Below are 27,813 nucleotides of genomic sequence, written 5' to 3' on the forward strand. Positions count from 1 at the left end.
TGGGTCACGTGACAATCTCTCTATATGTCTGTTTCCTTATCTGTTAAAACGGAGCCTCAGTTCATGATTCTCCAGGTACCCCAGAGGGTGACCTGGTTCCACTTCCCCAACCTTCAGCAAAGGCTGTGCTCCTGGGGGGTGCTCTGACATGCCAAGTCAAAGTCCCCAGCAGGTGCTTGCTGCACCCAGGAGGAAGGGCAGTGGGGCCACCTGGTCCTCACGTTGCAGCTTGGGGAATGAGTCCGGTTACGGAAAACGCTACGTGCTGCCATCAGTCAAATGCTCAGTGAGGAACCGGAGCCTGTTACTTACACCATCAGCCGTCCAGTAATTCCAAACCTTGATCTTGGTTAGACCAAAGTCACGCAGCTGTCCCGTGTTGCGGATAACAAAAAAGAGCTGGAGCGGCGGGTGGAAGGGGCACGTCCACAGGGAAGGGTCTTTCTTGCCCTGAAATGCCAGCAAGAGAAGGACGTTGTTATGGTTAGCACATTTCTGCCTTACCCCACAGTAATCTTCCCAGTTTGGGCTCAGTCTGTAAAGAATCTGCCTGCAATGCAGGAGATGTGGGTTCAATCAGGGAGATCCCCTGGAGAAGGAAATGGCAACCCACTCCAGTATTCTTGCCTGGGAAATCCCCTGAATAGAGGCGCCTGGCAGGCTATAGTCCATGGGGTCGCAAAAGAGTCCAGACGCACTGAGTGACTAAACCACCACCACCACCCAGTAAATGAGCAGTGACCATGGAAACCAGGGAAGGGATCAGGTGGGAAGCCAGCCGCCTCCTGTACATCATCCCGGGTGGGGTCTTAGATCTCACCCCATCTGGATCACTCTTGGGAGCAGGCTACTGACCCTCGACCCCGTCCCCGGCACAAAGCCGCCACAGGGGCCCCTCGGCCCTTCCCACCAGACTGAATTTAAATTGCAGGGGGCTTTATTTTAATCAACCTAATCGGCTTTGCGGGGAGAAAGACCGGAGGGGGAAGGACGGGAAAAGAGCCACGACTTGGGCTTGTTTGATTAACCTGGCAAACAGAGCCTTTGATTTTCTTTTGTAAAACCCTGTAGAATTTTAAAAATGTAAAAATAAAAAAGAAAGAATCTGGCTCAGGCGTCTGTTGGGACGGGGCCATGGCACTGAGCCTTGGGATTTATTCTGTTCCCTTCAGGGTTTCCAAGCCTCGGGACCCCCGTGTGCAATTTCCGCCTGCCGGAGAAACTGCCAAGGCCACTCTCAAGGCCAAAGAGGCAGAGGAGCAGGGCAGTCTTGCTGGCATTTTAATTCACACCAACAAGATTTGGTATCATGAGCACTTGGGACAGAGGTGGAAAGGAGAAACGGGGGTGGGAAAGGAACTTCTCTCAGCTCCATTTGCCTCCCTTCATCTCTTTAAGGCACCTCTCCTGCTCTTCTGCTCTCTGTCTGGACAAAACTCACAGCGGCTCCCCAACATCTCCACACTGGCTCGGCCTCTGTGCCTTTGCACAGGCTGGGCTTCCGTGTGCAATACCCTCCTGCCCTGGGACTTCCCTGGTGGTCCAGTGGTTGAGAATCTGCCTGCCAGTACAGGGGACACGGGTTCCGTCCCTGGTCCGGGAAGATCCCACGTGCTGTGGGGCAACTAAGCTCGTGTGCCACAACTGGAGAGTTGCATCTGCTCGTTGCAACTAGAGAAAGCCCGTGCACAGCAACACTAAGACTCAGGGCAGCCAAAAATAAACAAGTAGATAAAAACCAAAAAACAAAACCAAAAACACACCACTCTTCTGTCCTTCTCACCCTGGGAAATGCAGCTCAAGGGTATCGTCACCCTCTCGGTCACCCTTTCCCTTGACACAATCACTACCCCATCTAGGTGCCCACGGCTCCTCAATACGCCTGTGGGTATCATTTACTCAGTGCCCCACGATTCCCTGTCTTCATGTCTATGTCAGCCCCCCCCAACACACACACACACACTCAGCTTCAAAGCTCTTCTCATTCGTTCCAGAACCTTTAGCATTCAGCACAGTTCCTTGGCACCGGGGAGACGACAACAAGAACCTTTGAATCGAATTTTTGGAACAACAGTCGAATAAAAAAATGACTGAATACACGAAATTCACCTGCTAATATCTGTCCTCTCACGGAAACTTTATTTTTCTTTCTTTGGCTGTGCCGCAGGGCCTGTGGGATCTTAATTCCCCAACCAAGGATTGAACCCACGCCCCCTGCATTGGAAGCTCAGAGTCCTAACCACTGGACGACCAGGGAAGCCCCTCACTGAAACTTTCAAGAAGAGACTAAAAAGATCTGGCCGGCAGAGCTGTTCTGTTTAGCTCACTAAGTGCTGTTATTGTTGCTTTCTGGAAAAGGCAACTTGTTGCCAAAACTTAAAGATGGAAAATATCTCCTGCCCCTCAGAGATAGATGCCTGGCTTGTCTATTGACTTAGTGGCAACACGGGGTCCCTGACGGCTGGAGCTGAGTACACTGCCCTGGTGGCCAGGCCCCCAGTCCCCAGCACTTACTATTGTTCTACACTCATTTCGCCTCCCTGGTTATGCTTTTGCCCGGCCCCTTAAATGCAGGCATTCAAGTTTAGGGTCCCTGCTTAGGGGCTGACAACCACAAATCCCAATAAGCAACGTGCATCTCTGACACTGGCTGAAGTTGCCCCTTTTATCTAGAACGAGCATCGCCTTGTATCTGAGGACATCTCCATGGGCTCCTGTCCCCAGGACCGTGCCTGCTACTTGACAGAGCAGAGAAGGGGGGATGCTGGCTGCCTCGGGGGGTCCACTGGCCCCCAGGAGACACGAGGCGCAGTCTCCAGCTGCACGGAGGACAGAGGTGGCTTGTCCCAGGGACAATGGTGCCTTTCAGGAGGCGGGACACTGCTGAGATGAGTTCAAGGGCTTCTGACTTATCCTGGCAAGTTTCTTGGGCTCTGCGGGAACTTCTAGTGCTCTGGGCAGCTGCGAGGGGTCAGGACAGCACATCTCCAAACCCAGGGGCGATGTCTCATCCCTTCTCTGAGCTGGAGCCTAGAGTGGGTCGCTGAGGCTGCCTGACAACGGCAGAGACTGAAGGCTGACCCTTAGATGCCAGCGCGGGGACTGTATTGATTTCCCATCACATTTCTGTCAGCAGGAGGGCTAAGCCAGAATCGTGCTGTTCAGAGTCAGAGAACGTTAATCTACAGGTAACTCTGAACCTCATTAGCCACTGGGCCTTCTGACTCTTCTTTTCCACTGACAGAGTGCCTGGGAGGAAGGCTGCTGGAAGCTGCCGAAGGCTGACCCAAGGCTCACTGGGAAAACCTCCAAGTGCCAGCGCAGCAGGCAGGGTGTCGGCTGCTTCCTGCCCATCGCAGGTGGTAATCAAGAGTGTCGAACAAGAATCAGGGCACCTGGGCACTGCTGCTGTTATTCCACTGGGTTCCCTCCAAGCCCTGGGAGCAGGGAGACGGATGGTGAGTCCCTGAAGGAAGATCAGAGTCCATCAAAGATGTGGTTTGCGCATGTGATGGAGTGAGAATTTTTTAAAAGATAGATTTATTTGTTTGTGCCGGGTCTTAGTTGAGGCAATCAGAATCTTTAGTTGTGGCATGTGGGACCTAGTTCTCTGACCAGGGATCGAACCTGGGCCCCCTGCACTGGGAGTGTGGAGTCTTACCCAATGGACCTCCAGGGAAGTCCTTGGAGTGAGGATTCAAACTTAGGTTTTTCATTCACTCATTCAATCATTCTGTCTTGGTTTGGGTTCCCCCAGGAGCAGTCCCTGAGGCAAGGATTTCAGTATAAGGAGTTGATTTAGACAGGGAAGGACAAAGGAGCCGGTGTGTATCCATACTCCAATTCCCATCTGTGAAGGTTCAGAGCTGCTCCTGGGGGCTCCATTCCCCGCCAGTTTGGACCTGCTGCAGGGGGAAGCAAAGAGGGTCCTGGAGGCCAGAAAACAAACCTTCCATAGGAGAGAGGTGTTTGCTGGCAGGCGGAAGAGCAGCCAGCAGGGACCGCAGTGGGAGGGGTGAAGGACCAGGGCAGGCACCAGCAGCATCTGCTACCCACTTGCTCAACAAATCCTGAGTGCGGGGGATCCCGGCCCAGACGGTCCCGGCTCGGGTGAGCAGAGGAGGCAAACAAGTCACATTGCCAAGGGAAAATATAATCAAGCAGGGGGATACATTTGATGAAGCAAACATAAGAGAATTATTAACAGCCACCAGAGTGACAAGGGTCATTCCGATGGTCAGAGAAGGCCTCTCTCAGGAGGTCTCTTTCTGACTCCTAAGGAAGGTGATGCTGTCTCCAACATTAACCTGACACAGATCCACACACCCTCAGAGTGATGCTGGACAGCCCTCAGAAGTAGCCTCACTTTAATAAGTTAGCATCTTAAAAGGAAACAAATTGGACTTCCCTGGTGGGGAGCCTAGAGCCTATTATACAGAGTGAAGTAAGTCAGAAAGAGAAAGAGAAATACTGTATACTAACGCACATAAACAGAATCTAAAAAGATGGTACCAAAGAATGTATTTGCAGGGTAGCAATGGAAAAACAGACACAGAGAACACTTATGGACACGGTGAGAGGGGAGGCGAGGGTGAGATGTATGGAAAGAATAACATGGAAACTTACACTACCATATGTAAAATAGATAGCCAACGGGAATGTGCTGTATGTCTCAGGAAACTCAAACAGGGGCTCTGTATCAACTTAGAGGGGTGGGAAGGAGGATGCGGGGGACATTCAAGAGGGAGGGGATATGTGTATACCTATGGCTGATTCGGAGAAGGAAATGGCAACTCACTCCAGTATTCTTGCCTAGAGAATCCTGTGGACAGAGGAGCCTGGTGGGCTGCCGTCTATGGGGTCACACAGGGTTGGACACGACTGAAGCAACTTAGCATGACTGATTCAGGTTGAGGTTTGACAGAAAACAACAAAATTCTGTAAAGCAATTATCCTTCAATTAAAAAATAAAATTTAAAAATACTACCCAGAAGACTCCAAATAAAATAAACAGGTTATTTGAAGAAAAAAAAGAATTCGTCTGCCGATGCAGGGCACCACAGGTTCTATCCCTGGTCCGGGAAGAGCCCTCATGTGCGGGTCAACTAAGGCCACGTGTCCGAGAGCCCAGGGTCTGCCCCAAGAGACGCCACCATAGTGAGGAGCCTGAGCGCCACAATTAGAGAGTAACCCCCGCCTGCCACAACTAGAGCAAGCCTGTGCAGCAGCAAAGACCCAGCACAGCCAAAAAAAAAATACATTTTTTAAAGAAGGGAACGGACTACTGATGCAACAATTTGGATGGGTGTCAATGGCATTATGTTGTTAGTTGCTCAGTCATATCTGACTCTTTGAGACCCCATGGAATGCAGCCCGCCAGGCTCCTCTGTCCATGGGATTCTCTAGGCAAGAATACTGGAGTGGGCAGCCATTCCCTTCTCCAAGGGATCTGTCCCACCCAGGGATCAAACCCGTGTCTTCTGAATTGCAGGCAGATTCTTTACCGTCTGAGCCACCAGGGGAGCCCCAAGGGCATTATCCTGAGTGGGAAAAGTCAGTCTCAGAAAGGTTACATACAGTATGATCCCATGCATATGGCATTTGGCGGGGGTGGTTGCTGTGCAGTGTGGCATGAGGGATCTTAGTTCCCCAACCAGGGACTGAACCCACATCCCCTGCACTGGAAGCATGGAATCTTAACCATGGGACTGCCAGGGAGGTCCCTATGACATTCTTGAGATGACAAAAATTATAGAGAACAGATTGATGGCTGCCCAATGGCACCCCACTCCAGTATTCTTGCCTGGAAAATCCCATGGACGGAGAAGCCTGGTAGGCTGCAGTCCATGGGGTCGCTAAGAGTCAGACATGACTGAGCGACTTCACTTTCACTTTTCACTTTCATGCATTGGAGAAGGAAATGGCAACCCACTCCAGTGTTCTTGCCTGGAGAATCCCAGGGACAGGGGAGCCTGATGGGCTGCCGTCTCTGGGGTCACACAGAGTCGGACACGACTGAAGTGACTTAGCAGCAGTAGCAGCATGTTAGGGACAGGGAGCAGGTGGGATGGTTAGAAAGGGTCCCATGAGGGAATTCCTTTGAGTTGATGGAACTCTTCTGTATCTTGCTGTGTGGTGGTGGTTACACAAATGTACATGTGACAAAACTGAAAAGAACGTGTACGCACACACTTGCACAAACAGGTGTACGAAGGTCTGCTTGTTATACTAATGTCAGTGTCCTAGTTTTGATGATGTACTGTGGGGATGTGACCACTGGGGAAGCAAGACAAAGGCACATGGAACCTCTCTATACTTTATTAAAAATTCAGGGATTGCTCTGGCAGCCCAGTGGCTAAGACTCCACGCTTCCACTGCAGGGGGCACATGCCACAGAGTGTGGTCAAAAGAAAGGGGGATAAAATTCACATACAAAAAACCACCACTTTAAAGTGAACAAGTCAGTGGTTTTCTAGTGTATTCATGAGGTTGTCCAACCATCACCACTATCTTTTTCCAGCATACTTTTATTGCCCCTCCGAGAAACCCCGTACCCTTTAGCAGTCACTCCCCATTCCTACATTTCCCCTGTCCCTGGTACCCACGAGACTACCTGTTGTCTCTCCAGATCTGCCTATTCTGGACATTTCATATAAATGCTGTCATACAATATATATGGTCTTTTATGTCCGACTTTCATCTTTCCGCATGACGCTGCCTGGTGATTCAGCATGATGCTTTCTAGTTTATCCAAGTTTATTCAGGACTTTGCTCCTGTTTACGACCGAATAATATTCCATTGTATGGACAGACCACAGACGTTAATCCGTGCATCATTTGATGGCCGTCAGGGTTGTTTCCACCTTTTGGTCATTATGAATAACACTGCTATGAACATTTGTCTACAAGTTTTTGTGTGAATATATGTTTTTAATTTTCTTCGATATATACCTAGAAGTGGAAATGCTTGGTCACATGGTAACTGTTCATTTAATTAAAAAAAAAATATTTATTTATTTATTTGGCTATGTTGGATCTTAGTTACAGCATGTGGGGTCTAGTTCTCCTGACCAGGGATGGAACCCTAGCCCCTGCACTGGGAGTGCAGAGTCTCAGCCACTGGCCCACCAGGGAAGTCCCTACATTTAATGTTTTGAGAAACTGCCAAACTGTTTTGCACAATGGGTGTGCCATTTTCCTTTTACATTCCCAACAACAAGGTATGATGATTCCAATTTTTCCTTATGTTTACAATACTTGTTATTTCTTTTTTTTTTTAAGTATAGCATCCATCCTAATGGGTATGAAGTATGTCTTTGTAGTTTTGCTTTGCATTTCCCTAATAACGAATGAGGGAAAGATTGAAGGCAGGAGGAGAAGGGGATGGCAGAGGATGAAATGGTTGGATGGCATCACCGACTCGATGGACATGAGTTTGAACAAGCTCTGGGAGTTGGTGATGGACAGGAAAGCCTGGCATGCAGCAGTCCATGGGGTTGCAAAGAGTCGGACATGACTGAGTGACTGAACTGAACTGAACTGAATGACTAATGATGTTGAGCATCTTTTCATGTGTTTGTTGGCCATTTGTAAATCTTTTGAGAAATATCTATTCAAAGTACTTCGGCCTTTTTTCATTGGGCTGCTTGTCTTTTTGCTGTTGAGTCTGAGTTCTTTATATATTCTGGATAGAAGGCTCTTCTCAGATATATGATCTGCAAACAGTTTCTCCCTTTTCTGTAGGTTCTTTCACTTTCTTGATAATGTCCCTCAAAGCAAAAATGTTTTAAAATTTTGATGAGGTCTTTTCTATTTTTTTCTTTTGTTGTTTATGCTTTGGGTGTCGTACCTAAAACTCCATTGAAAAATTCCAAGCTACGAAGATTTGTACCTATGTTTTCATCAGAGAGTTTTATGGCCTTAAAACTATAAAAGTTTCAAGGTCTTTGATCCATTGAGTTAGCTTTTGTAGATGGTGTGAGGGAAGAGTCCAACTTAATTCTTTTGCATGTGGAAACCCAGTTGTCCTGATGCCATTTGTTGAGACAAAACTATTCTTTCCTCATCGAATGGGATTGGCATCCTTGTTAAAGAACAATTGACGATAGATGTATGCATCTATTTCTGCAGTCTCAGTTGTATTCCATTGATCTATATGTCTATACTTAAGCCAGACCACAAAGTCTTAATTACTGTGACTTGGCAGTAAATTTTGAAATTGGGAAGTGTGAGTCTTCCAACTTTGTTTTTTCCCAACACTCTTGAGGGCTATTCTGTATTCTTTGAACTTCCATAAACACTTTACGAGCTTGTCAATTTCCACCAAAAAAAAAAAGCAGTTGGAATTTTGATAGGATTACATTGAATCTATAGATCATTTGGGAGCATTGCCATATCAATAGTATTAAGTCTTCCAATCCGTGAACACAGATATATTCCCATCTTTCATTATTTGGGTCGTCTTTAAATTCTGTCAACAATATTTGATACTTTTCAATGTACAAGTCTTTCATTTCTTAGATGAAGTTTATCCTTAAGTATTTTATTCTTTTTGATGCTATTCTACATAATAAGAATTTTAAGAATTTTCTTAATTCCCTTTTTGGATAGCTCATTGCTAGTGTAGAGAAATACAACTGATTTTTGTATATTGACCTTTTATCCTTTAAACTTGCTGAACTTGCTTTTAGCTTTATCAGTAATTTCTGCAGACTCTCAGATTTTCTTGATCCTTTACGATTTTTAATAAGATCATATCACCTGCAAATATGGTTTATTTCTTTGTTTCCAGACTTTTCTAGCTTAACTTTCTTGAGTAGAATCTCCAGAACAGTGTTGAATAGGAGGAGTGAAAGTAGGCATCCTTGACCCATTTCTGACCTTAGGGGTAAACTTTTAGTCTTTCACCACTCAGTATGATGTTAGCCATGGATTTTCACAGATACCCTTTATCAGATTGAGGATCTTTCCTTCTGTTCTTGGTTTGTTGATGTTTTTATCATTAAAGAATGTTGAATTTTATCAAATGCCTCTTCTGTGTCTATTAAGACGCCATGTGATTATTTCCCCCTTTATTGTGTTAACATGTCATATTCAACCGGCTGATTTTCGTTTGTTGAAAGCTTTGCATTCTTGGAATGAATTCCACTAGGTCTTGATACATAAATCTTTTTATACACTACTAGATTTGATTTGCTAATGTTTTATTAAGGATTTTTACATCTATATTCATAAGGGCCAAGATAGGTCTGTAATTTTCTTCTGATGGCTTTGTCTGGTTCTGGCTTCAGGGTAATCGTGGCCTTGGAAAATGAGTTTTTCCTCTTTTAGGACAGTGTGTGAAGGACTGGTGTTAATTCTTTAAATATTTGGTAAGATTCACCCGTGAAGCCATCTGGTCCTGGGCTTTTCTTCTTTCTTTTTTTATTGATTACTAATTCAGTCTCTTTTCTTGCTATAGGTCTAATCAGATTTTTTCTTCCTTCTTGAGTCAGTTTTGGTAATTCATGTCTTTCTAGGAATCTGTCCATTTCATCTGGGATATCTAACTTGTTGGCATAAAATTGTTCATAATATTCCCGTAATAAAAGGGAATAAAAAATTCCCTTCTATTTCTGTAAGTTTGGTAGTAATGGCCCCCTTTTCATTTCTGATTTTAGTAGTTTGAATATTTTCCCCCTTTCTTCACTCAATTGAGGTTTACTCATTTTATTGATTCTTTCAAATAAAACATCTTTTGGCTTTGTCATTCTCTTTTCTGCACCTTTTTTTTTTTACGATTTTCTGTGAGGCTATAATTATTTTTTTACAAAAAACTTCAAAAATGTATTGCTTTATGTGCTGGAAATATAGTGTGAATAGGACAGACAAGAACTTACAGGTTGATGAGAGGAGTCAGATCAGAAACAAGCAAACAGGATCATTTTTTAGAGCTAGAACTGCTCTGAAGAAAATGAGAAAGGCTGATGTGATCGAGACTGTGGTGGAGAGGGAACAGAACTCCTCCAGTTTGTAGGGTCAGGGCAGGTCTTACTGAGAAAGTGATAGCTGGGCTGATATCTGAGTGAGGAGAAAGGAAGGAGCCATGTGAACATCTGAAGGAGGCATGCTCTGGGCAGAGGAGGCAGCAAGGGCCGAACACAGGGGTGAGAACGAGCTTGGCAGATCAGAGGAGCAGAAGGGAACCCTGTGGCTTCTGGAGCCTGGTGGGTGCAGCAGGCAGAGAGGAGCTGGAGGCGTGTTTACAGACAGCCTCCCAGATCCCAGGGAGGCATCCCATTTCTCCCAGAAAGTCACGGCAGAGGTTTAATCAGGGGAGGTGACATTTGTAAAGGCTCCCTTTGGGTACAGGGTGGAAAGTGGAGTGGATGGGGCAAGAATGGAAGAAAGGAACGAGAGCGGCGGCCGTTTAATGCTCCAGTGAGAGGGACTTGGGAGGAGCCGATGGAAAGGGAGAGAAGGGGCCAAGTCCAGGCTCCGAGTTGGAGGAGGAATCAATAGGACGGGTTGATGTGCTTGAAGGGGAGGGGGGCGTGGGGCAATCAAAGAAGGGGTGAGCTTGGCAGCTGAGCAGAAGAGAATGCCATTTTCTAAGCAAAAGACTGCTGGAGAAGGAAGAGATGTGGCCTTGGGCAGGGGAATTGAAACTTAGGTTTTAGATCTCTGAGGTCCGAGACATGGAGTGGAAACTGACATTTGAGTCAGGAACTCAGAGAAGCAGACAGGGCTGGGTGTATAAATTTGGAGTCATCTTGAAGCCGTGAGCCTGGGGGGAGGCCGATGAGAGAGACGGGGCAGGCAGGGCAGGGAGGAGGGTTTGCACCAAACATGGGGCACTCACACCCCCGACGTGTCCCCCAATCACATCCACTGAAGTAACTTCTCTTTCAAACCCAGACTCTGCTGTACCATCTGTTCAGCTTCCAGCTGAGCCCAGCCACTCCACAGAAGTGTGGCCTGGGGGAGTCACTAGTCTTCCTGGAGACTTGGTTTTCCCATTTACCAAATGGGGAGAGCCATCCCAAAGTGAAATTCAGCAAGGGATGTCCGAGGCCCAGTGAACGTGATGGTTCTGAGAGGTGGTGTGCTCTGGTGGCCCTGGACCTGACACACAGGATGACTATCAGAGAGACCCCAGACCAGAATGGCAGGAGGAATGCAGCCCACCCACAGCTGGGCCTGGAGATTCAGCAGCTTAAGGTGAGACAACTGTCTCATGTCCCAGCCTCAAGGCCCAAAACTAAACAGAAAACAAAAAACCCCACCAAAACCCTGGGCTAAAGTCCTCACTGCTATGACAAGGCAAAGCTCGTCAGCCTCTGCTAAGCAGAGGAAAGGGGAGAGTAATCATCAGAATTGGTCCCCATCAAATCCAATGATGCTTTTTATCGCCCCTGGTGTGCTCTGTTCTGTACAGCAGACTTCCAAAACGCCACTCGCAGCCTTGTGCACAAGGGGGACCGGAGAGGTTTGGCGAGGGCCAGTCCAAGCCCCAGCGGCACATGCGGGAGTCCACAGACTTGAAGCAGGAAGAGCAGGGAATGCAAGGCCAGAGCATCCAAGTGGTCGTGGCCCACGGGGGGCCTGTTTCCTTCAAGGTCACATAGCTGATCTTTAAGAGGGCTCAGACCGCTCTGTCCAGCCCTGTGGACAGGCGGTGTTTCTTGGCTATCTCACATCTACACTGCCTTTCTTTCAGTAACAGCCATGAATTTCTTCAGGGAGGATTCCCTCCCTGCCCCACTGGGGCATCTTAGTGGAACTGGCACCAAGGTGCCTGAGCCTCCTAGTCAGGTTGGTCCATCAGCCTTCCTCTCCTGGGACTGGATAACCCCAGCAGAAAGACAAAATAACAAACCATTTAAGCAACCAATCAACCAACAAACAGGGCAGCCTCCCACCAAAAAAATGACCAAACTTCCGGTGTTTAGGTATCCCTGGATGTTACCCAGAATCCCCAAGTTTCCCATGGGGCCTGTCCGATTCTGGCCTGAGTCTCAGTGAATATGCCAGCTATGCAAAAGGCTTGCAACACATTTTCTTTCCAAAAATTTGCTAAAGCGAGCCAGACTCAGGGTCTTTTGCTGGCAAAATAAGAATCACATAGATTATCCAGGTCTCCTACTCCCATTCTACAGGAGGAGGGAAAAAGCTGACTCTCAGAGAAGGAAGGTAAGATGCCCAAGGCCACAGAGTCAAGACCAGAACCTGGATATCTAGAACTGGGGATTTCAAAGCCCTCCTTTCTGGCTTCTTTTTCTTTAAATGGGATTAATATTTGCTTCACAGAGGTGGCATTAGCGGTAAAGAACTCGCCTGCCAATGCAGGAGACAAAAGAGACATGGGTTTGATCCCTGGGTTGGGAAAATCCCCTGGAGGAAGGCATGGCAACCCACTCCAGTATTCTTGCCTGGAGAACCCCATGGACAGAGGAGCCTGGCAGGTTACAGTCCATGGCATTGCAAAGAGTCAGACACAAGTGAAGCGACTTAGCATTCACTGTATTACTACTACTACGACTGGTAACAATGAACACAGCAACAGCTGGTGTTTCAGAGCTCTTTCGGAGGCATGGTGCCAAGTTCTTTATATTTACATTGATCCTTACAATTGTGTCAAGGTAAGTGCCACTATGATCCCGTTTCACAGATGAGAAAACCAAGTAGATGTTAGGTAAGTTACTGGTGGTCATGAAGCGGTACGTGATTAAGCTTGGAGCCAGGCCTTTCTGCTTCTCGGGTCTGTGCACTGTTATGTTTAAATAAGATTATACATACGACATACTTAGCACTGTGCCTGGCATAAGGCAAGAACTACAACTGTGACAACCGTTTTCATTTTCAATTCTTTTAAAAAAATTAATGATTTCGACTTCCCTGGTGGCGCAGTGGATAAGAATTTGCCTGCTGATGCAGTGGACCCGGGTTTGATTCCCGGTCTGGGAAGACCCCACATCCCACAGGGCTAAGTAACCCCACGCACCAGAACTACTGAGCCCGCGCTCTGGAGCCCGGGCGCCGCAACTGCTGAAGCCCAAGAGCCTAGAGCCTGCGCTCTGCAACAAGGGAAGCCACCGCAGTGAGAAGTCCGTGCCCCGCAACGAAATGTAGCCTCGCTGGCCACAACTAGAGAAAGCCTGAGCACAGCAACGAAGACTCGGCACAGCCAAAAATAAATAAATACATAAAATGTTTGAAAAAAACTAATAATTTGTTCTTTGCAATAGAAAATATATGTACAGGGCAGGAAATTAAAAAGGTACAAAAAAGCATCTCAGAGAAAGCCTTCCTATCGCCCTGTCCCTTGTTCGGCCCGTTCCATGACCCAGAGGCAACCTCTGGTCCCGTGTCCCAGGCCCCTCCCAGAGGTCAAGGTGACAGACGCTGAAGCCCACAGCACAGTACAGATGTCAGTGCTGGGCAGTCTGTCTCAGCTTACTTCAGTCTCCTGTGTCCAGCTTGCAAGTGGCAGGAAGAGAAAGTGCCAGAGCTTTTCTTTCTTTAACTTTTAGATATTTGAAAGGAAGCAATGTTCCATGTTTTCTAGGTGTGTTTTGTGTCCCAGGAAAGCAGGGCCCGGAGGGGGAACATGGGCCCTGGGCCAGGCTGCAGGGTTTGCCCCTCCCGCACCTTCCAGCTCTGTGACCTTGACCAAGTCAATGCCCTTGTCCAAGTCTTAGTTTTTTCGTCTACAAAACTAGGACCTCAATGACACTCCCCTTCCCCAGGTCCCGTGTTTGGTGGTGATGACTGTGGTAAACCGCAAAGGTAGATAAAACGGGGTGAATTGGCTCCTCTTTGTCCCCCAAACCCCCAAAGAAACCCCCATTGAGCAGGGATCTGAAAAAGCGCTCAGGGAGTGGGGGGTACCATTTGGAGGCTCTGCCTGTACCTTGTTCCCAGGCTCCTCCCCACTCTGCCCAAATGAATGGCTGAGACAATCACAACATCCTTCCCCTCCCCACACCCACACCCTCACCGTGGACTTATCCTGGACAGAAAAAAATGCGTTAAAGCATGAGGCCAAGGCTCACTCAGGACCACCTCCACTTACAGCTAAGTTCCTGTTGACCAAGTGGCCCAGGTCCCCCGGCATGTCTGTGTTCCGGATATCCACGTCATGGGGCGACACGTAGAGCTTTGTGTTGTTCAGGTCGAAGAACTCAACTTCCGTGAGGCCCACCCACGACGTGTTGCCCCAGTTGGACAGGATTTCCATGGTCACGTAGATGGCATCTTTGATCTCTTCCGCTTTCGGTCCCGATTTGTCCTTAACAAGAAGAAACGTAATGCCAGTGGATGAAAACAGGACAGGAGGAATCCAGCTCGACCGTGAAGTGACAAGGTATTTAGGCTCTCGGTGCCTTGGTTTCCCCATCTGTACCACGAGGATAAGAGAAGCACCCATTACAGATGGTTACCATGGAGATTTAATGAGTTCATATTTGTAAGGCATTTAAAACATAGTTACTGTGGGGACTCCCTGGCGGTCCAGTGGTTAGGACTCTCTTCTTTCCCTGCTGGGGCGCAGGTTCCATCCCTGGTCAAGGAACTAAGATTCCGCAAGCCACTCAGTGCGGCCAAAAAAAAAAGTTATCAGTGAACCCTGGCACTTAGTATTTTCTGTAAGAGTCCACAAATAACAAAAAATGTTTAAAGGGATGTCTCTCATGGTCCAGCAGTTAAGAATCCACCTGCCAGTGAAGGGCACACGGGTTTGATCACTGGTCTAGGAGGATCCCACATACAGAGCAACTAAACCTGTGAGCCCCAACTACTGAGCCAGTGCTCTGCAACGAGAGAAATCACCACACACAGCAACTGGAGGGTAGCCCCCACTCACCGCAATTAGAGAAAGCCCGGGAGCAGCGAGGAAGACTCAGCGCAGCCAAAAATAAATAAGCAATAATAAAATAAAATTTTAAAATGTTTAAAGGCATCAGATTCTTTCTGAATATGCACTTTTCTCACCCATGACCAAGGGTTCAGGTCCTGTAGGCACATCACAACTTCTGCTGAATTGGGCAGATATCTGGCCTGGAGAATTTCATGGACTGTATAGTCCATGGGGTTGAAAAGAGTTGGACACCACTGAGCGACTTTCACTTCAGTAGGGACTAAACTGTGTCACCTCCACCCCGCCCCCCCACACTGAGAATTCAGATACTGAAGCCCAAACCCTAATTGGTCAGAAGCGGATAGGGCCTAGAAAGAGGTAATTAAGACACAATAAGGCTGTTAGGGTGGGCCTAACCCACTCTGACTGATGTCCTTCCAAGAAGGGGACATTCGGATACCAAGAGAGACACCAGGGATGGGCAAGCACGGAGAAAAGGCCATGTGGGGACACAATGAGAAGGTGGCCATGTGCAAGCCAAGGACGGGCCTCAGAAGAAAGCCTGCCTGCCAACACCTTGTTCCTGGATTGGTGAGAAAAGCAGTCTCCGTTGTTTAAGCCCCCAGACTATGGCACGTGGTTGTGGCAGCCTAGACAGCCTATGTAATACAGTAGATCAGGGGTCCCCGACTTCCGGGGCGAGGACCAGTGCCACCTGTCAGATCAGCAGCAGCATGGTAGATTAGGGGGATAAAAGCACACAATAACTGTAATATGCTTGAATCATCCCGAAACCATCCCCTCACCCCCGGTCCGTGGAAAAACTATCTTTCACGAAATCGATCCCTGGTGCCAAAAGGGCTGGGGACCACTGCAGTAGATAACACAGGACGCTGGGCAGGTCAGTTGACATCCCTCTGCCTGGATGGGGGCCAGGAGATGACACCATCAATCTGACAATCCTATCCTGGAGATTAATCAGGATACATGCGTGGCTCAGTGGGTAAAGAAACAGCCTGCAACGCAGCAGACCCAGGAGATTCGGGTTCAGTTCCTGGGTTGGGAAGATCCCCTGGAGGAGGGCATGGCAACCCACTCCAGTATTCTTGCCTGAAAAATCCCATGGACAGAGGAGCCTGGCAGGCTACAGTCCAAAGAGTCGCAAAGAGTCGGACACGACTGAGTGACTAAGCACGTGTGAATGCCCCGAGAAGGCCGGGTCAGCAGTCCCGACCTGTATGCCCTCTGTAAGTGGCCATTTCTGCCCATGTCTCTCCTTCACTGATTTTAATGCCCACCTCCTTCTCGGGCAGGCTGTCTGGTCTGGGAGGGCGTGAACACCATCAATCAATGGCCATGCCGTGGAACGGCTTCCTGAGGCCCCTTGTCGCCCCGACCGCAGGGCTGGTCTCCACGGATCAGCCGCTCAGAAAATGGTGCCTTCCCCACATGCACATGCCCTCTCTTAATTAGCACTGTAATCTGCGACGGTCCTGTGAGCAGGAAGCTGAGCAAATGAACAGCAACTGTTCCCTACTTATTTTTTTTAATTAATAGCCAGCGAGACGTGCTAGCGCTCTCAGCGTGCGTTTGGATGAGCCTTGATTGCCAGGCGATGGGCCGGGGATGCGGAGGGAGGGAGGTCAGCTCCCCGCTCCCGGAGGGAACGTAGGGCCTGTTTTTATTAGCAGACCCCACGGCTTCCTCCTTCTCTGCCACGGGCCCATGTGGAGCCAGGGCCAAGCCCTCTGTTGCCTTGGGCCTGAGTCCCAGGCTGGCAGGAAGGTGATAAAATTCCACTGGCCCGGCTCAAGGCGTGAGGTTCGGGAGGTTAATCAACTATGCTTGGGAGGCGCATCCGCTGCCAGGTAAGCCCCGTGGGAGGCGTGAAGAAGTGGCACTGGTCACCTCGGCTGTGGGCCGTCGCGGGGAGGCCAGATGGGAGGCGAGCTGCCCCCAGGAGGGGCTGCTGGATCTCACGCCCCGTGCAATCTAAAAGTGTGAATGCCCTCAGCAGCGTTTCTAAATGAAGAAGCTGAAGGGTCTGTTAACTAAGGAAGTGTCCCAAGTTGTCGGTGCTGCAACCTAATGCTGAGTCCTGCTCGATTTAGGAGGGAGGGGGTGTGAGGCGAACACTGGCTGGGAAGCTTCTGGACCCTGGTATCACTGCCCCTCTTTCACCAAGACCACCTGCTTTTCTTTTGTCAAAGTTGCCCCTTCTCTTTTCTGAGCCGTGAGATAACAAGGAGAAAGATGCTTTCCTACCCCAAGGAGGAGCTGAACTGGTCCAGTCGATCAGGATGTCCTGATGCCTGGACCACCTGGAGAGAGGGAGTCAGTGATGGGCATGTGACCTGGTCTCAGATCTGTGTGTGGAGAAACCGCTCAGTTCTCCTGACTGTGGGGTCTCAGGGTATAAGGGGGAGAAATGGGAATCACTGTTGAGAGATCATAGGGAGGGAGCAGAGCTGGGACTGGGCACCGAGGTGGGGATGGGGCTCAGAGATTCAGCTGACATGGTGCAGACACTGTGTAAGCTTCTGGATCAAGCCCTACCTGAGCCCGACTATGACATTCACTACAAAGAAATCTCTCATTTTTCTTCTCTTTGTTGTGTAAGTCAGTTTGCCCTGGGTTTCTTGTCTCCTATAATATAAGGAGACTTGATCCATCCAAGTTTTTTTTTTTTTATTAATTAATTTTTGGTTGTCCCGGGTCTTCGTTGCTGTGTGCAGGCTTTCTCTAGTTGCAATGAGCAGGAGCTACTCTTTATTGCATTGCACGGGCTTCTCACTGAGGTGGCTTCTCTTATTCGGGAGCGCAGGCTTGGGGCACGAGGGCTTCAGTAGTTGCAGCACTCGGATTCAGTAGTTGTGGCTCTCAGGCTCTAGGCCACTGGCTCGGTATTTTCGGCACTTGGGCTTTGCTGCTCCTCAGCATGCAGAATCTTCCCTGACTGGGGAGCGAACCCATGTCCCCTGCCTTGGCAGGTGGATTCTTATCAATGTATCACCAGGGAAGTCCCATCTAGGTTCTTTTTAATATGACTGAGGTTTCACCACACTTAGGATCTTTATAGCTAAGAAAGCAACTACATCATACAGGGAGAATGCTGCTGCTGCTGCTGCTGCTGCTAAGTCGCTTCAGTCGTGTCCGACTCTGTGCGACCCCATAGACGGCAGCCCATCAGGCTCCGCCTTCCCTGGGATTCTCCAGGCAAGAACACTGGAGTGGGTTGCCATTTCCTTCTCCAATGCATGAAAGTGGAAAGTGGAAAGTGAAAGTGAAGTCGCTCAGTTGTGTCTGACTCCTAGTGACCCCATGGACTGCAGCCCACCAGGCTCCTCCGTCCGTGGGATTTTCCAGGCAAGAGTACGGGAGTGGGCTGCCACTAGCTTTGCTTTCCGTAGATTTTTCTAGAAGGCATATTTCCTGGTTCCCCCTTGCCTTGGTGCCAGGCACCAAGCCACTTGCCCTCAAAGACCTTTCCTGTTGTAGCCACACAGCGGCCCCTCGGGCTGTGGATTATTTCCCCAAGTGGACAGCCATCCACTCCCAGGACCAGACAGCTTAAGAGGCTTGTCTAGGGTCACACGACCTCTAAATGATGGTAAAGACTCCAAGCCAGAACTCCAGTCTAGGTTGCAGCAGGGCTCCTTCTGATGTCATATGAGCTTTACGTGTGCCTTTGGGAGGACTTCCTGTTAAGTCTCCATCGGCCAATCACAAGGTGAGTGACTGCTGTACCAAACAGTTATAAGAAAGGCTTGGGTATAGGAAGTGGGGAGAGGATGTGTTGGACACAAACCATTTGACCAAAAAAGAGAAAAGCATCACCTGTTATTCCTCCATCCTGATGCTCTCTTGCCCTTTCACTCTTCATGTCTCAGCTCCATCGAACCACTCGGCCAGCCATATCTTTGCCCACTTGCTATAATAATATCGGACTCCGTGACTCAATAATATTGGACTTCATGAAGATGAACATTACCTTTTGCAGTTAATTTTATGTCCTTAACATTTTCTATCTGCATAACCTCCATAATGAAATGTCCATCCTTTTACACAACTGCATGGTGCCCATATATCATACTTTTCTGATTAACTGTATTATTGTGAGACATATATGTTATTTCTGTGTTTTTTTTCCCTCTCACTTCCACCTACTTTCAATACTTTTCGAAGAGACATTTTTGTGCCTATATATTTATTAATTTCTGTTGAGTGGTTTCTTTAGGGTAAAGAAGTAGGCTTGTCAGGCTGGAAGACATAAATATTTCTAGGGCTTTGCCTAAGTCTGTCCTTTCTGCTTTTCAAAAGCTTTCCACCCTTATTTCTGTTGCTGCCAGCAGAGTAGGATGGTCAGTTTTACTGTAGCCTTGCCAGTGCTAGAGGTGATCATCAAAAATGATTTAACTCAGATATCAATGGAATGTTAAGGTTGCCCTAATTTTTATTTCTTGATTATCAGTGATGTTGGATATTTTTCTATTAGACAGGCTGCTTATATTTCCTCCTGGGTGGACAGACTTCTGTCCGCTGAAACTCTGTGCTTCATTACATGGATGTCTGAGTGCTGGGGAGGGGGGATGGAGACCTGGGCAGAAAGATGCAAGTTTACCGCTGTCAGAGCAGTTCCCACAGGATAGAAACGACCGTCCTGAGGGGCCCTTCTTCCCTCAGCCTGCAGGCAAGATGAGAATGCCCTGGGAAAGCCTCGCAAGTCAAGGTTCTCACCTCTGGGTCCAGCACTTGCTCCTCCGTGGGTGAAACAACCCAGCCGAGACGGGCGGAGTCACTTTCAATGGCCTGGAGGACTTTCAGAAGCTTCTGCTGTTGTCTGAAATGTGATTTTTGTTTTAGCAAACAAGTAGTAATAAATGATAACACAATAGACAGTATTCCCATTAAGGGTACCACGCTTACTTTTCCATTTCAGAGAGAAGTAACAATTTGAGAAGAAAATACTCACACCCAGCAGAGAGATCAAAGGCACACGTGGGCTGCTTTTCTCCCTTTATAAATAACTGTACAATTAGCCCCGAAAGAAGGGCCAAGCAAGAGAAACCACCTGGGGCCAGAGTCAGCTGATCTTCTCAAGCAAACTTTTAACCTGTACAAGTCTAGATGGGGAGATGTCCCTGGTCATCCAGTGGTTAAGCATCCACGTTCCAATATGGGGGACTCGGGTTCGATCCCTGATCAGGAAACTAAGATCCCACTAAGATGCCCTTAGCAGGGCAACGAAGCCCCCGTTCCGGAACTAGAGGAACACTGTGTGCCACAATGAAGACGCAGTGCGGCCCCAAGAGTCTAGAGCAGGGTCCACACAGTACAGCCTGCGGATCAAACGCAGCCCACGGCCCGCTTCTATGTGGCCTGAAAGCTAAGAATGGTTTTATGGTGTTAAACGGAAAACAAAACAAAGAGTGGAAAGCCTAAAGGATTTGTTATCTGGCCCTTTACTGAAAGGGGCTTCCCTGGTAGCTCAGATGGTAAAGAACCTGCCTGCAATGCAGGAGATCTGGGTTCAACTCCTGGGTTGGGAAGATCCCCTGGAGAAGGGAATGGCTACCCACTGCAGTATTCTTGTCTGGAGAATTCCATGGACAGAGGAGCCTGATGGGCTACAGCCCATGGGGTCACCAAGAGTCGGACACGACTGAGCAACTCTTTCATGACCTCTTGTCTAAGCAACTTCGGTTCCCTTAGCCCAATCTGCCCTCCTCTCCTTTACTGAAAAAGTTTGCCAATTCCTGACCTGCTCAGCACCTCTAGTTTCTGAGGACACAGCATTTCAAACCCAGAAGAGGGTCGTCTGCAAACACACCCTACTTGTGCTGTTTAAGGCTGAGAATCCCCAAGACCCTGAAGCACAAAGGATCTTGAGGACAAAGAAAGAAGCACTTGTAAATAAAACTGTATCTGATGTGATACATCCTCATGGCTCAGCCCTTTCGCTCCTAGAGGAAACTTCAAGTTCTGATTTATGGTCACAGGGGTTCACAGCGTGGTTTCCGATCTGGGGTCTGCAGACTCCTGGAGGAATGGCTAGCGGTGCCTTTAGCCTATTCAGAATTTTTCTAGAAATTATCTAAGGCAAACTGCCTCTGGGTGGACATAGATCTGGAGAGTACGAAGCTTGGCCAGGAAACTCCTCCTTCATGCAAAGAAAAAGCCCCCATCTTTCAGGGCTGATGCAGCCCCAGGCCAGAGCCTCAGCTTAGCGACCACCACGCAGGCTGGACTCCAGCTGCTCTCGCCCCTCAGCACTGCACAGCCTAGCATGCGCCCACTCTCCACGGCAGCCTGCAGAGTGCGGCGGGGTATGAGTGCATTCTTGAACCTACTGGCTCCGGCTGGTGCATCTTTCTGAAGATTGATGTGGCCCGAAGACTAGAGGAAAGCCTTTATTTTGATAATAAAATCTGACAGTGCCGATCACTGAAGCTACGTGTGAAGGGACTAGAAAGCAGAGTTTGAACGAACTCTGAATAGAGAAAAGAAGGTTCAAAGGGCACTGCTTTGGGTCACTGCCTGCTGTGTGGGCTGCTTCCCTGGAAAGCTCGGAGAAGATTGAAGTTTTACACTGGCTGAACCAAACCCAACAAGCCAAGAGACGGGTCTGAAAGCAATCAAGTCAATTTCATGCTTCTGGGCTGAAGGGAGGGGGAGGGGGGATACAGTCTAAGCAAGCAGCTTTAAATGGTCTGGAATCATATAGGAAATGCAAAGAAAAACCTCAGTTAATAAGATTCTCATGGCTGCATGACTATGGGCTGCTTATTTTCGTTCTGAAGCCGCTTAGATAAGTACCTGCTCCCCAAAAGGCCAATTCTGTCGATGGCTTCACTGACGGCTCTGGCTCCCCCTGCTGCCCTGGCTGGCTCCTGCGTGCTGGTCACTGTGGTGATGGGAGGCAGCTGAGGAAGGATGCAAAAGCTCATGAGACAGATGTCTGAGGCGACCCTCCTGGCCCAAGCTACAGCAGAGCCATGGTCAAAAGGACACGCTCCACAGATCATCAGCCCCGTTGCGGGCAACTAGGAGCTGGAATGAGGGTGACAGCAGCTGCCCTGGGCTGATTAGATTTCTAGAAAACCCTCACACGATCTTCGGCAAAAGATGGGGTCTCTGTTTCTTATGATCTGGGAAGTCCCAGGGAACGATCAGCTTCAATGAGCTATTGAAAAATTTCTCTCTCATCAAAACCTTTGCCCACCTCCAGTGAACCTCTGTGCTGTTTGCCACAAAGTAATGGGACTCTGTGGAGAATTCCAGTAACATTAGACCCTTTGATTTTCAATCCTCCAAGCCTTTTCCCCTTCTTTTTCATTTATCATCTGAACTAAAAATGTGCTTTGGTCTCTATCTGCAAGTAATTGTAGTCATTGGAAGCTCTGTGAATCAGGGGTCAGGTCATCCAGAAATCCTGGACCACAGGGTAGGCAGTGTGGCAAACCTGTCAGAAATATTGACTGGCAACAGTTTCAGAGGACCAGGAAATAATAGAAAAAGCAGGAGGGTTGCAAAAAGAAAACCATAGTGTTGCTCTGGGGTGCTGCCCTGCCTAGCACTCTATTTCATGAGCTCTCTCTCCAGTTCCCCACTGCCCACCCCCTACTTCCCCTGCCCTCTTCTCCTCCAGGAGTTCCTCCCCTCCCGGATTGGGCTAGGCTCATTCCCACTTCAAAGCTTTCCCCGTTCCTTCCACAGGGAATGCTATTCTCTTGCTGGCTGACTCCTTCTTAATAGACAGGGCTCAGCCTAGACCGGATGCCTTCCAAGGGGCCTCCTCAGACCACCCTGTGGGAGGCAGCCACCATCCCAGAGTCTCCCACCCTGACCTTTAGCACTGTTTATTGTCATCTCTCTCTGAAGTCACCGAGTTATGGATGGCTTAATTGCAACGTTGGCTGCAAGCTCCCTGAGGCCAGGGGCTAATCTGGTCTGTCTCGGCCACCTCTGTATTCTGAGGACGTGGAGTAGCCTTGGGCACACTAGCAAAGACATTCCCAGCTGTTTTATTAACTCAAATCCATCTTTCCTGGGGCCACCTTTGCTAAAATTGGCCTAATCCAACTAGGCAGATATATATTTATCTGGGATACTAAGATCTGTTTTTGTATTATCTTGTGAAAAAAATAGAAACCTAACAAGGGACTGGGAGTCAGCAGGCCTGGGTGAGTTCTGGCTTCCGCTCATACTCATGGGCAAAGCGCTCCAGCCCGGGTCTCCCGAGCTGGGAGATGGGCAGAATGCCGGCATGCTCAGGAAGCACAGTGAGGGCCCGCTGGGACCGTGGCAGGGAGGCCCTCTCGAGACTGTCGGGCGCTGTTGGGCACGGCGCTCTGTTGTTCCTCTCAGGACTTCACTGACCTCAGGGGTCCTCCTCCTGAGCAGACTGGTCCAGGACTTTGCTCGTGGTCCCTCTGTGTCCTGGAATGATGGAATCACATGATCTGAGGTCAGAATAAAGCCATCCACTGCACCCCCTTCACCGACAGAGACAAAGACCGTCTTGGGATCACAGACGCGAATGTCGGGGGCATAGGGCTGAGCCAAGAGAACAGGCAACAGATGATGCTTGATGATCGCCCCAAAGAGTAGCCTGAGACAGGGCCTGGGGAGCAACTGGTGGTGTGGATGGGGCTCTAGGCTTGTAGGCACTCAGATCTCAGCCACTGCCATAGACAGACATGCCCTGAGAAAGCCCCTCTGATTCCTGGGTGCCATCAGCCATATCTAGAAAACAGGGTCATGAAACCAGTCCTGCCTGTCTCAGGACTACTGTGAGCATCAAGCAGAGCAAGTTAAGGCAAAGGGTTTCAACAGGTGAGTCAGGGAACACGCTTCTGAGAAAGGATGTGGACACCGAGGCATGCCTGAAGCCCCCCAGTCCACCCCATCACCCATCTTTCTGTTTGCTGCTCAAATGCCAAGGCTGTGGGCGCCAACTTAAACTCCTGTAGGGCCAGGGGTGGGGGAGCTTCCCAAGTAGGTGAAGCAGGCCAGGGGCGGGGCTTTAGGGAGTGGTGAGGACTGCTGAGGCCGGAAGGGCTTATGCTCTGGGAAAGGGGGTCTTTCCAGAGCAGCCAGAGGTGGCTGTTGTCTCCATTCTTGCTCTGATGTACCAGTCTACAACCCTGGTTTAAGGTGTTCAGGGTTTGCAGGGAAATCAGCAAGGACTGGAGGCACTTAGGACCAAAAGATGGAAAGGAGGCGGAGGAAATGGGGACTTGGATGGGTCAGCGAGAATCAGGCAGTGGACAGGCTGATTGGTGTGAGGTCAGGGGCGCCCCCACAGCTCTCTCTCCTAACCACGTGCTCTTGGCGAGCACGGCTCAGACACCGCCTGGTCCCCGAGTAGCCCGAGTCCTGCTCCATGCTTTCCCGCTGCAGGGAACGCACCTGCGGTGGGCTGGTGGGGGGCTCAGACTTTCTGCTGAGGATCGCCCTCTGCAGGGCCTCGTTCTCCACCTGGATGGCTCTCAGCACAGCCGAGGCATCTTCCTCTCGGTCCTCATCCTCACGCACTGGTTTCCGGGTTGCGGATAGGGGTCTCTCTCGGCGGCTCCCGGGTCCTGGGGGCGGAAAGCAGGGGGTTCTGCTTTAGACTGCATTCTGGGAGGGTTGCTCCAAATCGATTAGACTCAAACTGAGGAACATTCTATAAAACAACTGGCCTGTACTCTCCAAAAATGTAAAGGTCAAGAAAGACAAAGATAAACTGGAGAGATGCTCCGGATGAAAGGGGCTGGGGCAGAAACGGCAGCTGAATGCAATAGCGATCCTGGGGGTGGATCCTGGGTGGGCTGACATCGCACTAAAGAACATAATTGTAGCAAGTGGAGAAATCCGAGTAGAGGCTGTGGCTTGGATAACAGTATTGTATTAATGCTAGATATCCTGAATGTCACATGTAAGTACACTGTAGCGATGGAAGATGAATGCCCCTGTCCTTAGGAGATACATACTGCAGTGTTCAGGGTAAAGGGGAATGCTGTCTACAATTTAATCTCAAATGATTTAAAAATACACACAGAGAGAGCAAATATAAAGCAACCGCAGCAAAATGTTAGCAAGTGGTGAACCTGGGGGGATGGGGGTGTTGGTTGTACTGTCCTGGCAGTTTGCCTTTACATCGAAATAAATCGAAATAAAAAGTTAAAAAATTAGACGTCTAGCAAAGTGCCTATAAAGAATGATCCCTAATATTGTGGAGAAGAACGGGTGGTTCGGAATCATTGTGCTTTAGTTTATTTTGTTTTTGTGTGGGTAACAAGATTTACAAAGAAACTACTCTTCAGTTGAAGGAAAAAAGTATTGCAAAACTGAAGTTGATGGTAGAAGTTCTAATGAGTGAACAGTGACTTTATAAAGTGATATGCAAAAAGTACCCAACAAGACTGGTTAAAAAAAAAATACATCATGTTATGTTCTGTTGTTCTTGTTTAGTCACTAAGTTGTGTCTGACTCTTTTGCGACTCCATGGACTATTGCCTTCCAGGCTCCTTCTGTCCATGGGATTTCCCAGGCAAGAACACTGGAGTGGGTTACCACTTCCTCCTCAAGGGGGTCTTCCTGACCCAGGGATCAAACCCAAGTCTCCTGCCAAGTGGGTTCTTTACCACTGAGCCACCAGAGAAGCCCCAGCACGTAGGTACTATCCCTGGGTGATTTGTTCACCCAGTGGAATACTATGCAGCTGTAAAAAACAAAAGGCATTCTAAAATATCTACAGATAAACATGACGACTTGAATTTGCTTCATAATCAGGTGGGGAATGGGTGGGGTCACAGGTGAAATTGGCCATCAACTGACTATTGCCTAGGTTAGGCAATGAACATGGGGGGTGTCTTATGATAACATCTCAATTACTCATATTTGGATTCTGTTTGTTTTTTTTTTTAATCTCTATTTAAAAACAGAACTGCTCAAAATGTTGCCATTGGGATGTTTAAAGAGGCTTTAACCTACTGAATTTCATCCTCTAGGCAAATATATATTGAGTGCCACTCTGCCAGGCTCTGTTGTTAGTACTGGGGACAGCGGTGACCAGACAGACCAAGAGTCTCACCTTTGTGGAGGGAGGCAATAGCTGGAGAAACAATAAATAGTCTAGGGTGTTCCATGCCAGGAGATGATAGGGAAAAACAATAAAAACAGAGCAGGGCAACAGAGATGGAAAGTACAGGATGGCAAGATGGGCCTCGCTGAGCACTGGGGAAGTGTGGTCCACACACCAGTGCGAAGGGAGAGATCTGAGAAGGGGTGGGGAGGACAGGTCACACAGGGCCTTGGAAGACACTGTAAGGTCATAACTCTGAGAGAACTGAGGAGTCAAAGGCTCTAGAGCAGGGGACCTGATCTGACTTAGGTGCTGAGTGGAGACCAGAATGAAGGGAGATGAAGGGGAAAGCAGAGGGGCCAGGCTCCTGCAGCTGTGCAGGGGAGGGGTGACACAGAGTGTGGTCAGTTTCTGCGTGTATGTTACAGATGGAGCCAACAGGATTTCCGGCCAGAGTAGATGTGGTGGGTACAGAAAGAGAGGAGTCAAGGATGACTCCAAGACTTTGGTCTGAGGAAGTGGATGATGGGGTTGCTCTTGGTTGAGCTGGGGAGGGCTGTGGGAGGAGCAGGTTTGGAAGAGAAGAGCAAGGGCAGCTTGGAACCGAGAGATGTGATTGGCATCAGGGTGGAGCTGTCCAGTTGGCCTGCACACACATGAGTGTGAAGTTTGGGAGGGTGGTCTGGGCTGGAGACATGCATTCAACATCGGCAACTGGATGGCACCACTTAACAATAGTCTCCTGACCTCCCTGGTGGCCTCGTGGTTAAGATTCCACCTGCCAATGCAGGGAACGTTCAACCCCTGATCTGGGAAGATCCCACACACCGGAGTAACTAAGCCTGTGCGCCACAACTACTGAGCCTGCGTGCCTAGAGCCCATGCTCTGCAACAGGAGAAGCCACCACAACGAGGGAAGCCTGTGCACGGCCATGAAGAGTAACCCCTGCTTCCCGAGACTCATGGGCAGAAACGAAGACTCAGTACAGGCAAAACAACAACAAAAAAATCCACAGAAAAACAAACAATAGTATCAAGGATTGACATTAACGTTGGTTTATAACCAAATAACTGGGAATTAACATGTATGAATCCTCTGGGGTTTTGTTGTTGTTCGGTCACTAAGTCTTGTCCAACTCTTTGCGACCCCATGAACTGCAGCACACCAGGCTTCCCAGTCCTTCAACATCTCTCAGAGTTTGCTCAAACTCAGGTGCATTGAGTCAGTGATGCCATTCAACCATCTCATCCTCTGTCATCCCCTTCTCCTCCTGCCTTCAATCTTCCCCAGCATCAGAGCCTTTTCCAATGAGTTGGCCCTTTGCATCAGGTGGCCAAAGTACTGGAGCTTCACCTTCAGCATCAGTCCTTCTCATGAATATTCAGGGTTGATTTCCTTTAGGATTGACTGCTTTGATCTCCTTGCTGTCGAAGGGACTCTCAAGAGTCTTCTCCAGCACCACAGTTCAAAAGCATCAATTCTTTGGTGCTCAGTCTTCTTGATGGTCCAACTCTCACATCAGTACATGACTACTGGAAAAACCATACTTTGACTATATGGACTATATATATATATCTGGCCTGGTGCAAAGACTTGTTAAAAAACCAGCAGCCTTCAATCCCCATGACCTCAGTAAACAGGCGCCCATGGTTATCAAAGATTCAGCTGGAGCCCTTTACCCTCCTGCTATGTTCTGTTGTATTTTGCATCTAAATGAGAGTTCAAGTAGCAACATCAAGAATGGCTTTGGCTGGAGAGGGAAGGACACACACAGCAGCTCTACTGGGGTGGCTTCCAGGACAGCCAGACACTGGGCTGACGGAAAAGGTGCGGCACGTGCGTGCTCGTCCAGTCACGCCTGACTCTTTTGTGACCCCATGGACTATAGCCCGCCAGGCTCCTCTG

At 48.8% G+C, this 27,813-nt stretch overlaps 1 protein-coding gene across 1 annotated transcript in view; it reads right to left on the reverse strand.

Annotated features, from left to right (window-relative positions):
* KATNIP (katanin interacting protein) overlaps positions 1-27,813 on the reverse strand; it is a 229,622-nt gene that overhangs the window by 69,802 nt on the left and 132,007 nt on the right. The window contains exons 9-14 of the mRNA XM_070362218.1: positions 24,248-24,420; positions 23,207-23,275; positions 21,653-21,759; positions 19,574-19,676; positions 14,054-14,269; positions 313-450 (exon numbers count right to left, since the gene is read on the reverse strand). Of these exons, the coding sequence (XP_070218319.1) occupies positions 313-450; positions 14,054-14,269; positions 19,574-19,676; positions 21,653-21,759; positions 23,207-23,275; positions 24,248-24,420 (806 nt within the window). The remainder of the gene's footprint in view (positions 1-312; positions 451-14,053; positions 14,270-19,573; positions 19,677-21,652; positions 21,760-23,206; positions 23,276-24,247; positions 24,421-27,813) is intronic.

This window comes from Bos mutus, chromosome 25 (genome assembly GCF_027580195.1).
Source record: "Bos mutus isolate GX-2022 chromosome 25, NWIPB_WYAK_1.1, whole genome shotgun sequence".
NCBI classification, from domain to species: domain Eukaryota; kingdom Metazoa; phylum Chordata; class Mammalia; order Artiodactyla; family Bovidae; genus Bos; species Bos mutus.